At 44.2% G+C, this 13375-nt stretch overlaps 2 protein-coding genes across 5 annotated transcripts in view; one reads left to right on the forward strand and one right to left on the reverse strand.

Annotated features, from left to right (window-relative positions):
- The window catches only part of dhx40 (DEAH (Asp-Glu-Ala-His) box polypeptide 40), a 40082-nt gene that overhangs the window by 25296 nt on the left and 1411 nt on the right, over positions 1 to 13375 (reverse strand). For all 4 annotated transcript variants that reach the window (XR_009646359.1, XR_009646358.1, XM_060847874.1 and 1 more), the window contains exons 2-7: positions 13063 to 13208; positions 12530 to 12649; positions 11225 to 11458; positions 7580 to 7646; positions 4718 to 4849; positions 3115 to 3214 (exon numbers count right to left, since the gene is read on the reverse strand). Coding sequence is in view for 2 of the 4 variants with exons in the window: in XM_060847874.1 (XP_060703857.1) it covers positions 3115 to 3214; positions 4718 to 4849; positions 7580 to 7646; positions 11225 to 11458; positions 12530 to 12649; positions 13063 to 13208 (799 nt within the window). In the remaining 2 variants the exon portion in view is untranslated. The remainder of the gene's footprint in view (positions 1 to 3114; positions 3215 to 4717; positions 4850 to 7579; positions 7647 to 11224; positions 11459 to 12529; positions 12650 to 13062; positions 13209 to 13375) is intronic.
- Positions 10664 to 11038, forward strand: LOC132830533 (ferritin, heavy subunit-like). The gene has a single exon (XM_060848301.1). It carries the CDS (start codon positions 10664 to 10666, stop codon positions 11036 to 11038), a length of 375 nt encoding a protein of 124 aa, XP_060704284.1.

The raw sequence follows: 13375 nt of genomic DNA on the forward strand, positions 1-13375 counted from the left end.
ATACTGCCTCATGAATGAACACTCAATTCTATGAGAATATTTCAGGTTCAAAATTAAATCTTTTACTCCTTGGCCGAAGTCCAGTTCTATTTAGTGTTACGTTCATGTTGTAACTTTGGAGTCTATCATCTGGCACATCACTAAACAAACTTTTAAATGAGATAAATACAGAACGTGCATTTATATAGCACCTTTCACAATCTCGTCATTCCAAAGCACTTTACAGCTAATCAGTGCAACTGAAGTGTAGTCACTGTTGAAACATAGGAAACATGGCAGCCAATTTGCACACTGTAAGATCTTACAAATAAGGGAGGGATAACAATCAGATAATCTACTTTAGCAGTGTAGGGTTGAGATTAAATTTGGCAAGGATATAGCAGAGAAATGTTTTACTTCAGGGGGACAGGGAGAATTCACCACAAGGGTACACAGGAAAACAACACACACAGACCAAGTCCTAAACTATGAAAGTAACCACCCCAACACACACAAACAAAGCTGCATCAGGACACTATTCAAAAGGGCCACAACACACTGCAGTACACCAGAACTGCAAAAAGAGGAAGAGGAACACCTATACAAGGTATTCGCCAAAAACGGATACCCGCGCAACTTTATCAACAGATGCCTAAGAGACAGACCACGGAACGAGGACATGCCACAACCAAAAGGACTAGCCACACTACCATACATCAGGAGCTTTTCAGAACTGACAGCCAGACTGCTGCGACCCTTAGGACTCATAACGGCACACAAACCAACAGCCACGCTCAGACAACAACTCACTAGAACAAAGGACCCGATACCCAACATGAGCAAAACTAATGTAGTTTACAAAATACCATGCAAGGACTGCACAAAACATTATATAGGACAAACAGGAAGACAGCTAACAATCCGCATACATGAATATCAACTAGCCACGAAACGACACAACCAGCTATCCCTAGTAGCCACACACGCAGACAACAAGCAACATGAATTCGACTGGGAAAACACTACTATCATAGGGCAAGCCAGACAGAGAACAGCCAGGGAATTCCTAGAGGCATGGCATTCATCCACAAACTCCATCAACAAACACATCGACCTGGACCCAATATACCAATCACTACAGCGGATAGCTGAAACTGACACCCGGAAGCGGCAAGGACAGACCACTATAAATACCGGAAGAAACATCAAAGAAGCGCTTCGCAGGAGGCTCCAAAGCACTGATGATGTCGCCTAGCCAGGGGACGGAACATTTGCAACAAAAACTTCCAGCTCAGCGAACAGAACCACAACAACGAGCACCCAAGCTACAAATCTTCGCACAAACCTTGAACAGATAGCACCTCTGACAGTACAGTACTCTCTCTGTCCTTCACTGAAGTGTTCACTTAGACTGTGTACTAAATGTTTAGGGAATGCATTTTCCCTTTATTGGCAGAGGTCCCTCAGCATTGATCAATAAGTCAGGACACAATCCTGTGAGGGAAATTGACAGACTTATTCATTAATTTGGTCTTGATAAAAGGACTATGTTAAAGGGTGTGCAGGAACAGAGAGACCTGGATGAATATGTACATACATCATTAGAAAGTGGCAGAACAGATAGTGAGAACTGTTAATAAAGCATACAATATTCCAGATACCATTAACAGGAGGACAGAGTACAAGAACAGGGACACTATGATGGACTTGTATAAAATGCTGGTTAGATCTCAGCAGGAGTATTGTGTACAGTTTTAAGTGCCATACTATACGAAGGAAGTGAATGCATCAGATAGAATGCAGAAGAGGGTTTTGAGAATGGTTCCAGGGATAAGAAACTTCAGTTATAAGGAATGATCAGATAAGCAAAGATTAGAGAAAGTAGGACTGTTTATCTTGGAGAGGAGAAGACAAAGAGGCGATTGAGAGAAGTTTGCAATATCATGAGGGTTCTGCACAGAGTGGATAGGGAGGAACTGTTCCAGCTCATAAACGGATTGAGAACCAGAGGGCACAATTTGTGTTTTTCAAGAGAAACAAATGCAAGGCGAGATAAAGCTTTTTCACACAGCATGTGATTAGGGTCTGTAGTGCACAGCCTGGAAGTGTGGAGGAGACAGGTTCAAGTGAGGCATTCAATGGAATATTAAGGTGATTACTTTAATAGTTGCAACGCACAGCATTACAGGAGAAAAAGGCAGGAAATTGGCACTAAGTCAAAATGCTCAGAGAGTTGGTACAGACATGATGGGGTGAATGGCTTTTTCCTGCACTGTAACAATTCTGGAATTTTATGAAATTTGTGTGTGGCTATTTGGCCTGTTCAGTAATTCCCTCCATGGTCAAACAGCACCAATGCTCAGTCTCGACTTGTGTGTCATTTCCCAGTGTGACTGAAGGTACCTTGGTCAGTTGGACAGATGGTGGTTGTGGAATAAGGGTGAGATTGTGGAGGGCAATTAGACTCCCAACAGTAACATCAAGCCTTCATGTCATAGAGTCATACAACACGGAAACACACCCTTCCAGCCAAATCATCCACACCAACCAGACATCCCAATCTGCCCAAATCCCATTTGGCCCATATCCCTCTAAACCCTTCCTATTCATATACCCATCCAGATGCCTTTTAAGTGTTGTAATTGTACCGACCTCTATCACTTCCACAGGTACTTCATTCCATTCCCATACCACCCTCTACATGAAAAAGTTGCCACTCATGTCCTTTTTAAGACTTTCCCCTCTCACCTTAAGCTGATGCCCTCCAGCTTTGGAGTCCCCCACCCTGGGAAAAAGACCTCAGCTATTCACCCTATCCATCCTCCTCATGATGTTGTAAATCTCGATAAGGTCACCCCGCAGCCTCCAACACTCCAGGGAAAATAGCCCCAGGCTATTCAGCCTCTTCCTACAGCTTAAACATTCCAACCCTGGCAATGTCCCTGTAAATCTCTTCTGCATCCTTTCAAGTTTAATGCCATCCTTCGTACAGAAGGGCGACCAGAATTGTACGCAGTATTCCAAAAGTGTACAGCTTCAACATAACATTGCAACTCCGATACTCAATGTTATGACCAATGAAGGCAAGGCACCAGCATCTTCTTCACTCCCCTGTCGACCTGCAATTCCACTTACCTTATTCCATTAATAGTCAGGGAAGTGGCCGCGATATTCGTAGCAACGACGCATTTCCGAATGTGAGGTGGAGCAGGAAGAAAAACCTTCCTCTGTTGATCTGATTAAGAAATTACAGTTAGGATAGAGATCAGAGTATCTTACATTACAACTAAAACAATGCTTCCATAGTCAGACACAGCTTATTAGCTTAACGTCTGGCTGAGAGAAACTCTAGGTGCTGAGCATGGGTGTGTTTGGTTCTGGTGTCCCGATCAAATGCCGCAGGGCAGGTGCAGCACAGGGTTAGATACAAAGTAAAGTTCACTCGATACTCACCCCATCAAACAACCCCAAAACAGGAACAGCAAGACGTTAGATACGGAGTAAAGCTCACTCAACACTGTCCATACAAACCTTCCCTAAGCAATTAGTGTACCAACTGGATACACAGTAAAGCTCTCTTTAGCAACTGTACACCCAAACATTTGAGATGAGCTTTTGTATCACACCAAAAGCATTTTTCTTCATTTTTCACAAGAATTAATCTCATCTGAATTACTCTAACAATTTACAATCAGTCTGTGCTGGGGGCCAATATCTGACATCAACCCAACAGGAACCATTACAAGCTCCTTTCACTGAGAAGGGACAGAGACTGCAGAAATGGGTTGGTACATACATCACCCCCAACAGTTGAATTGAAGTTAAAATTCAGGTCCACGGCTTGGAAATCTGCACGTACCACTCAGCACACCCCATCCCGCCTACAATTACTCCCACAATCTTCAGTGGGGGGTCAACTTTTTCTGTTCAAGGTAAATCTGGTGAAGATGTTTAAATTTGAAATCCTGTAAGATCCACTGTCATAATCTCTTTGAGTGTTTGCCATCTATATCAAGACCCCCATGACTAAAGGCGGAACCACCACATAACCAACATAATCGTTGATCACGTTTAAGCGATTTCCTTTTTCTCCCATTTTTCTGATAACCTGTCAGTGTTTAGCCAAGAGGGACCGACTCATGTTTACAGTCACCTTTCTCCAAATACAAAGTCCTCAGTCCCAGCTATGTCAATGAGGCTGCATGCATGAGGGACCATGGCTCTCTCTTATTCATGCTTTTGCTCCTTTTGTCTCTTGCTCTCTCTCTGTCCACCATGTTCCCACCGTACGATAAAAAAACTGGGTAAAATGAAGGATAATTGAAGCACCCAACATGGCAGGATCTTCTCTCCTATATTTTCCATCAGTCTTCAAACTCTCAAAATAAACCAAAGAACTGCAATTACTGGAGATCGGAAACAAAAACAGAAATTGTTGGATTAAACTCAGCAAGTCTGGCAGCATCCGTTGGTCCAGTGACCACTTGGCTCAAAATGCTGGCTCTGCTTCCCAGATCAGCCATGATTGAATAGCGGAGTGGACTTGATGGGCCGAATGGCCTTACTTCCACTCCTATGTCTTATGGTCTTATCTGTTGAGTTACTTCAGCAATTTCTGTATTTGTCTTCAATCTCACCTTTGGCTCACAAATATCAAGCGAGGAAACCCTGGACAGGAAAATGAATAAAACAAATTACAAAAACAACATTATAAAATGATTTTTGCTGTCAGTGTTACCTGTTGACATAGATCCATATAGTGGCAGTATGAGCAGCCCTTCGATTGATCTATCTCTCACATCATACCGGTAATTGATTGATTCTCCCTTCTGGAAAAGCAAGTCACATGCTCGCTCAATCTCAGACTGCCCTGGAAAACGAAGAGTTTAATAGCAGCACATGCTGGACTCATCCAAGGTAACAGAACAGTTTTAATCATTTCAATTTACACACAGCAAGTGGCTACATGGTCTATTGTATCTCTTCGAAAGAACAATTCTGATGAATCCCACATCCCCATTTTTCAACTGTAACTCTCATAATTCTTCATCATCAAGTACATTATCAAATCCTTTTTCAATTTAGGATTCAGCTTCCACCATCTTTTCAGACATCAATACCTCGGAGTAAAATTTTCATCTCCCCACTAGATTTTTTTTTAAACCAATATATTTTTAATGTTGATGTCCTCCACACAGCAGGGGAAGTAGCTTTACTCTATCAAGAGCTTCCCAGAAACCTCTATTAGGTCACCTTTTTCAAAAGAAAATGGAAATACAGAGCTCTTAAAATTTGTTCTTGGATTGTTTGCTGCTTATTCTGAATTGTTCTCGAGAAGGTGGTGGTCATCACCTTCGTGATCCCTTGCAGTCTGTCTGGAAAGTACCATTGGAAAACGTTCCAGGATGTTATACCTTCAAAAGAAGATTTTGTTTTTGGAAAAATTCATTTATGGAATGAGATCATCACTGGCATTTATTGCCCAATTCTAATTACCCAGAGGATAATTATGAGTCAACCACATTGTCATGGTTCTGGCAACACATGTAGACTAGACCAGGTAAGGACGGCAGATTTCCTTCCCTAAAGGGCATTAGTTAACACACAGATTTTTGATATCAATTGTGGTTACTTGGGCGCCATGGAGCCAGCAATTTCGGACATGTATTCAGCCTCCAAAATTGTGGGCAACACAGAAAAATCTAATTTATTAACCATGCCCCAACTTGCCTGACACAATGATGTGTTCAGGCATTTTGAGGGCTAGCAAGAATCTACAAAGTTGCTTTGGGTCTGGAGTCACATGCAAACCAGACCCTGTAGGGACAACACGTTTCTTTCCTTACAGTGTTTGAATTTGAAAGCTGCACGGTCATCTTTAAGGCTACTAGCTTCTCATTTCTATTTTCCTTTTCATTTAAGCCAAAACATTGCTCTTGTGACCAAATACGCCGGTCAGCAATCACAAGATGCCATTCAGAAAAGATTAGAAATAAAAGTTAGATAAGAGTTTTTGAATCGATAAACTTAGAGAAAACGTGAAATTAAATCCAAAATATTAGCAGAACAATTTAAAATCCAATCTCAAAAATGTTCCTGACATCGAGGCCTTTCACTGGCTGTAATCAGTATTTCTCCAAGCACAGCAAAATGTCAGAAACTGGTCTCAGGCACAATCAGCTGAACTGAAAGGCCATGTAAAATTTCACCATGGTGCTGATCCAGTACTTTTCATGAACTCAGGAAGTCCTTATGTGCTTTACAACCAGTTAAATATTTTCAAACATTACTGAAGGAAATGAGGCAGCTAAAGTGCTTCATCACAAAATTCCATAAACAGCAACATGTGAACTACCAAATCATCCAATTCAGTTATGTTGTTTGAAGGATGCATTTTGACAAGGGCAACAAGGAGAACTCCCAAGCACTTCCACAAATAGCGACCATAAATGATAGGAACAGGAGTAGGCCATTCAGCCCCTTGAGTCTGATCGGCCATTCAATAGGATCACAACTATTAAAACACAATTGGGCGGCACGGTGGCACAGTGGTTAGCACTGCTGCCTCACAGCGCCAGAGACCCGGGTTCAATTCCTGCTTCAGGCAACTGTCTGTGTGGAGTTTGCACGTTCTCCCCGTGTCTGTGTGGGTTTCCTCCGGGTGCTCCGGTTTCCTCCCACAGTCCAAAAATGTGCAGGTTAGGTGAATTGGCCAGGCTGAATTGCCCATCGTGTTAGGTGAAGGCGTAAATGTAGGGGAATGGGTCTGGGTGGGTTGCTCTTTGGAGGGTCGGTGTGGACTTGTTGGGCCGAAGGGCCTGTTTCCATGCTGTAAGTGATCTAAAAAAAACATTCCTCACGCCCATTTTCCTGCTTTTCCCATGACCCCGATTCTCGACTGATTAAGAATCTCAGTCTTAAATATACACAAAGATTCTGTCCTCACAGCTCTCTATGGCAACTAGTTCCAAAGTCTCTCAAGCCTCTGAGAGGAGAAATTCCTCCTCACGTCGGTCTTAAAGTGGGGGCCCTTTATTCTGAGAGTATGTCCTCTGGTCATCAGGGGAAATTCCTCTCGGCATTTACCTTGTTAAGCTCCTTAAGAATCCTTTGTTTGAATGAAATCACCTCTCATTCTTCACAACTCCAATGAGCAGAGTCCCAACGTGTTTAGCCTTTGCTCATAAGACAATTCCTCCATACCAGAGACCATCCTGGTGAACCAGGAGACATCATAGTGTGCAGGGTGGCCATGGGATCATTTACATCCACCAGAGGGAGACTCAGCTTAATACCCCATTCAAAAGATGGCACATCTGGCAGTGCAGCAGTCCCTTGGCATTGCAGTGAAGTGTTAGCCTGGTTTAAGCACACACGTCACTGGAGCTTGAACCCCAGACTCAGGGGTGAGAGTTTTACCCACTGAGTCCAGATTATCTGGCCCACTGTAATAAGGTAACAAACATTTTCTAGAAAACTATGGAAAACGCACGTACACGTGGTGGAAGAGCAACTCTGATTGCTTCCACCACTTTGTGGTGCTGTGTGGAAGGTCAGTCTGACTGGTTACACTACAGACAATGGTTACACTGTGGCCCACCTGTTAAAAACACAAGGATGTCTCCTTCGGATTCATTCATGTGAATATCCACCGTGACGTCTGCAACCTGAAAATGAGGAACATGACAAGATTAAAGACAAGCAGCACACACTATTGTTCAAAATGAGTGAATCTGCATTGATATATTCCCAAGACGTCTCAGTAATGCTTCCCAGTCAAATGCCCTCACAGCACAATTACTGTCCGATCAGAGAGCGTACCATCGGAATGTGTAGGGCATTCAGCCCCTCGAACTCTGCCTCTCCATTCAACACAACCATTGCTGATCAAACATTGATGCCCTTTTATCCACCTCATCCCCACAACCCTTTCCACTGTTGGTAGTCAAAAATTTAACAACTTCTAGCTGAAACACACTCAGAGAACGAGCTTTCACTGCCCTCTGATGTAGAGAATTTCAAAGATTTAGGAGCGTCGGAGTAAAACAAAACGCTTTCATCTTGATCCGAAATGGCATCCCCTTTATTTTTAAATACCACCCCGACTTTAGAACTCCCAAACCAGGGTAAACATCTTACCTGCATTTACCCTATCCCTTGCAATACTTGTCAGTTCCAGTGAAATTACCTCTTTTTTTTAATATACTGTACAGAGTGCAAGCCCAATTTGCCCAGTGTTTCTTAACAGGACAATCCCACCATCCTTGGATCAAGTCTGGTGAACCTTTGTTGCACACCCTCTATGGCAATAAAATCGTGCCTAAGACAAGGCGTTAAATTCTACAAAACGTTCAGTCGAACTGAACGCTTGGACAACAAAAGCAAGACTTCATCACAGTCAGCTTATTTCATCCAGTAAAGTCACATGTTAAGACAAATGACCACCTGAGACAGAAGGCTAACTAGCCAGCGTTCTTGGTGCCGTTGGTCAAACTGAAAACAGTTGCTAACATGATGACAATCTGCATTTACGTGGTGAATGAACAGTCCCAAGATGATTAAAAAAAGCCCTTCGTATAAAAGTTGACTCCAAGCCAGAGGAGACGCTACAGCAGATGAGTAAACACTTGGTCAAAGAGAGTGGCTTTGGGAAATGTTTTTGGCAAAGATAGTGGGACACAGAGACTGAGAGATCTCACTGAAACATATCAGATTCTTAAGGGGCTTGATAGGGTAAATGCTGAAAAGGTGTTTCCTCCATGGGAGAGTCTAGGACCAAAAGGTATAGTCTCAGAATAAAGGGGCACTAATTTACGACTGATGTAAGGAGGAATTTCTTCTCTCAGACGGTTGAGTGTCTTTCGAACTCCTTGTCACAGAGAGCTGTGGGGACAGAGTCCTTACGTATATTTAAAGTTGAATTGATTAGATTCTTATCAGTCGGGGAACCAAGGGTTCTGGATAGAGGCAGGCAAGTGAACATGAGGAATATCAGCTCAGCCATGGTCCAACTGAATGGTGAAGCTTAAGAGGCCAAAAGGCCTAATCCTATTCTTATTTCTTATGGTCTTATGGAGAGATTTGGGGAGGGGTGGATTTCAGGGTTGGGTGCCTTGATGCTTTATAGATTCAGCTGCCAGTGGTGGACAATGATTCTGGATTAGTGGTGCTGGAAGAGCACAGCAGTTCAGGCAGCATTCAACGAGCAGCGAAATCGACGTTTCAGACAAAAGCCCTTCATCAGGAATAAAGGCAGAGAGCCTGAAGCGTGGAGAGATAAGCTAGAGGAGGGTGGCGGTGGGGAGAGAGTAGCATAGAGTACAATGGGTGAGTGGGGGAGGGGATGAAGGTGATAGGTCAGGGAGGAGAGGGTGGAGTGGATAGGTGGAAAAGGAGCTAGGCAGGTTGGACAAGTCCGGACAAGTCATGGGGACAGTGCTGAGCTGGAAGTTTGAAACTAGGGTGAGGTGGGGGAAGGGGAAATGAGGAAGCTGTGGAAGTCCACATTGATGCCCTGGGGTTGAAGTGTTCCGAGGTGGAAGATGAGGCGTTCTTCCTCCAGGTGTCTGGTGGTGATGGAGCGGTGAAGGAGGCCCAGGACCTCCATGTCCTCGGCAGAGTGGGAGGGGGAGTTGAAATGTTGGGCCACGGGGCGGTGTGGTTGAGTGGTGGACAATGAGGTGAGTGATGCACAGGAGGTCAGAGTTGGAAGGATAGTATATCTCCCTACTTGTTTCTCATTGGTGCGATGGGGTCATTTACACCTAACAGAACCAATGAGTGTGGCTTAACATCTGTCAAAAAGATAGCACCGACAACAATGATATCTCACTTTTACACATGAAAGAAGTGAAACTAACAGAGTTTTACATGAATTCATGCAGTTTTTGAGCAAAGTACAATGTAACTCTGCAAGTACAAATTCACCCCACAAACATATATGTATATGTGTGCACGTGGGTCTTTGTGTCTGTGTCTGTCTGTCTGGGTTGTGAGTGTGAGTGTGTGCTCTCACTCTCTCAAGCCTCCAACCCAGACACACACACACACAAACACAGACACAGACACAAAGACCCACATGCAACTATATACATGTGCGTTTGTGGGGTGAATTTGTACTTGCAGAATTACATTGTACTTTGCTCAAAAACTGCATGAATTCATGTAAAACTCTTATCTCACTTTTTAGATTAGAATCAGTCTAAACATCATGGCACAGACAGAGAACACAGGGGGCTAACATCTTCAACATATTGTCTAGCTACCACCAATTGTTACAGTTAATCTGAGAACGCAATTTTTAAAGAACAGTTTTGTGATTTATACATGAAAGAAGTGAAACTATCATGGTATTCGAACAGATGAAAGACTCAACAGACAATGAAGGTATTTTTCAATGTATAATTTCAGTTACATCACTCTGTAAACTTTTGTTATAAACTCTGTGCCTTACAATTGTGTCCTTCACAACCACCTGATGAATAAGCAGCATTCCCGAAAGCTAGTGTGCTTCCAATTAAACCTGTTGGACCTGATGTTGTGTGATTTTTAACTTTGTACACCCCAGTCCAACACCGGCATCTCCACATCATGATAACAATGTAGCTTTCCTTCAAAGCTAGAGTGTCAGCTGAGATCAAATCCTGATCGAGCACCAGCTTCCCAGCTGCAACATGAAAACGTTATGCACTCAATTGTCTGCTGCCAGCTAAGAGCCCTACTCACTGAGAAACTGATGGAATTCCAGAATAAACGTGGAGGCCGAGTCCTCCTGCAGGATGTCAAGAAGCCAGAGCAGGATGAGTGGGGCAGTGGTCTGGAGGCAATGCAGAGAGCTCTGCAGATGGAGAAGGATGTGAACCAGAGTCTGTTGGATCTGCACAAACTCTCCTCTGACCACACGGACCCTCATCTGTGTGACTTCCTGGAGAGGCACTACTTGGATGAGCAAGTGAAGATGATCAAGAAGCTGGGAGATCACATCACCAACCTGAAGAGACTGGGAGCCCCTGAGAATGGCCTGGGAGAGTACCTGTTTGATAGACTCAGCCTGAGTTGAGTGGGGTTCTGGAATAATTGCATATTGCAGTTTCGCAATGTATGGTACTAAATTCTGAATTCTCATTGAACTTGGAAATAAAGTCTGTGAACGACAGAAAAAAGAGCCCTGCTCAAACTGGGAGGGCACTAAGTTGTTGGGATGTGCTCCCACGCGCATGGATCAGGAAAAGCAATTAAGAGTCACCTCTTTCACCAAGCCCGAGCCCTCTTTGTCCTTTGGTCCAATCAGGTTGCAGAATATTTCCTCGACGGGGTACATCCTGCCAGACACGTGACAAACGGGACAACCACCCAGGAACTGGGTGAGCTTCTCCACCTCCAGCGTCGCTGACATCACAATGATCTTCAGGGGCACCTCGCGCTCTCGCAACACTGGCGCCCAGGCCGACTGGCACCTGAGCAAACCAAAGAGAATATCCTGAGGGGGAGACAGCACCCAGTGTTAGGAGGAGGAGGAAGTTTGGCACAATAAATCCCAACTATTTCTGCACACCTCACAGTTTTACATGGACCAGGCTGAATTCAGTTTCAAGGGTATGATGTGTTCAATGCAAAGGCTTTATACAAGTGAGTCTAAGATGTCTATTAACAGTGTGTATGCCCCATGGTAGAGACTACAGCAGACAAGTTGGGGCATTTTAACTTGGGGTGGCTCCTGCATTCAGTCACATTTTGGTTTTCCAGAAGTATTACTATTTATCAAAACCATTTTTAACTATTGATTGGATATTTAATGTCAGATCAAACATCCATGTACCCATTTCATCAAAGCACTAATCCGTACCTCTGGATTACTAGTCCATCACCTCCACACGATGCAAGGCAGATTGGAGGGGGTGACAGCCTAGTGGTATTATCGCTGGACTGTTAATCCAGAGACCCAAGGAATGTTCTGGGGACCTGGGTGAATCTCACCACAGCAGATGGTGGAATTCGGATTAAATAAAAGACAAATCCAGAAATAGGAATCTAATGACAACCATGAAATCAAAACCCATCTGGTTCACTAATGTCCTTTAGGGAAGGAAACTGCCATCCTTACCTGGTCTGGACTACATGTGAATCTAGATCCACAAAAATGTGGTTAACTCCTAACAATTGGGGATGGGTAATAAAATGCTATCAAGTTAGCGATATCCTCATCCTGTGAGGCAAATAAAAAGCAGGTAATGTGGGGAAAGATCCTGGAACTTCCCGCCTGACAGCATTAAGACTGAAATGACACAAGGACTGCAGCAGTTCAAGAAGGTGGCTCAACACCAACCACAAAAGGACAGCTAAGGACAGGGGTCAGCGCTGGCCCAGCCAGCAACACCCACATCCCATGAACAAATAAAAACACAAACCCAGCTGGTGGCCGTGCAAGTATAAAACATTTACAATGAGAAAACGATTAAGTAAATAAATCAAGTTCTCATTTAAAATCCAACTCTGCACTCTCAACGAAATCAAACGCGACAGTATTTCCAAAATCAAAGTTTCACATAACTGTGCTGAGGCTCCTCTCGTGGGCCTCGTCCAGGATGATGACGCTGTATCGGCTGAGGCAAGGGTCCTGAAGAATCTCCCGAAGCAAACAGCCATCGGTCATGTACTTTATTGCCGTCTCCTGGGGAGAAAGGGAGCTGCCATTACAATGGTATCTACAGCACAGCAACAGGCAATGCTGCCTCATCCCACTTCGGCAAGGTGCAGAACAGTTTACTGCACTGCCTTTACTCGTCAGGCATTTCACTGAGACAATCCCTAAGGTCAGCACAGCATCAAGGTGTCTTTGATCTAATGGCAGGCAGCTGCACGATGACAAACATATGAAACAGGAAAACAAAGTGGCCACTTGGCCCTTTGAACCTGCATCATCGTCCAGCATGATCACAGCTGATCCTCTACCTCAGCTCTACACCATCCCACGCGCTTCAAAAATCTCCAAAGTTCTACAGATCTGGGGCCTGAGCAGCAGCAAGTTGAGCAAAGTCAACGTCATTCTGCGCAGGAAATTGTGACCTGCTGCTGGTACCTTACCTCAGAGGTGCAGTCATCAAAGCGGACCTGGTAACCCACTCTGCTCCCCAGAGGACAGGCCATCTCCTCCGCTACTCGGAGGGCCACAGAAATCGCAGCCACTCTTCGGGGCTGTGTGACCCCGATGGCGCCGTGTCGTCCGAGTCCTGAAATACAGAAAGAGAAAAAGCTTCACATGTCAAATTGAAAAGCCAACTGTCAAGCTGTGCGCTTCTCAAAAGGAAGAGAAACAGAAACTTTTAACAAATCCCTGACCCTGGGCTCAGGAAACCTTCACCCTACGGATGGAGTGCTTCTGACCCCAGACCAAACT

This window comes from Hemiscyllium ocellatum, chromosome 31 (genome assembly GCF_020745735.1).
Source record: "Hemiscyllium ocellatum isolate sHemOce1 chromosome 31, sHemOce1.pat.X.cur, whole genome shotgun sequence".
In the NCBI taxonomy this organism is placed as follows: domain Eukaryota; kingdom Metazoa; phylum Chordata; class Chondrichthyes; order Orectolobiformes; family Hemiscylliidae; genus Hemiscyllium; species Hemiscyllium ocellatum.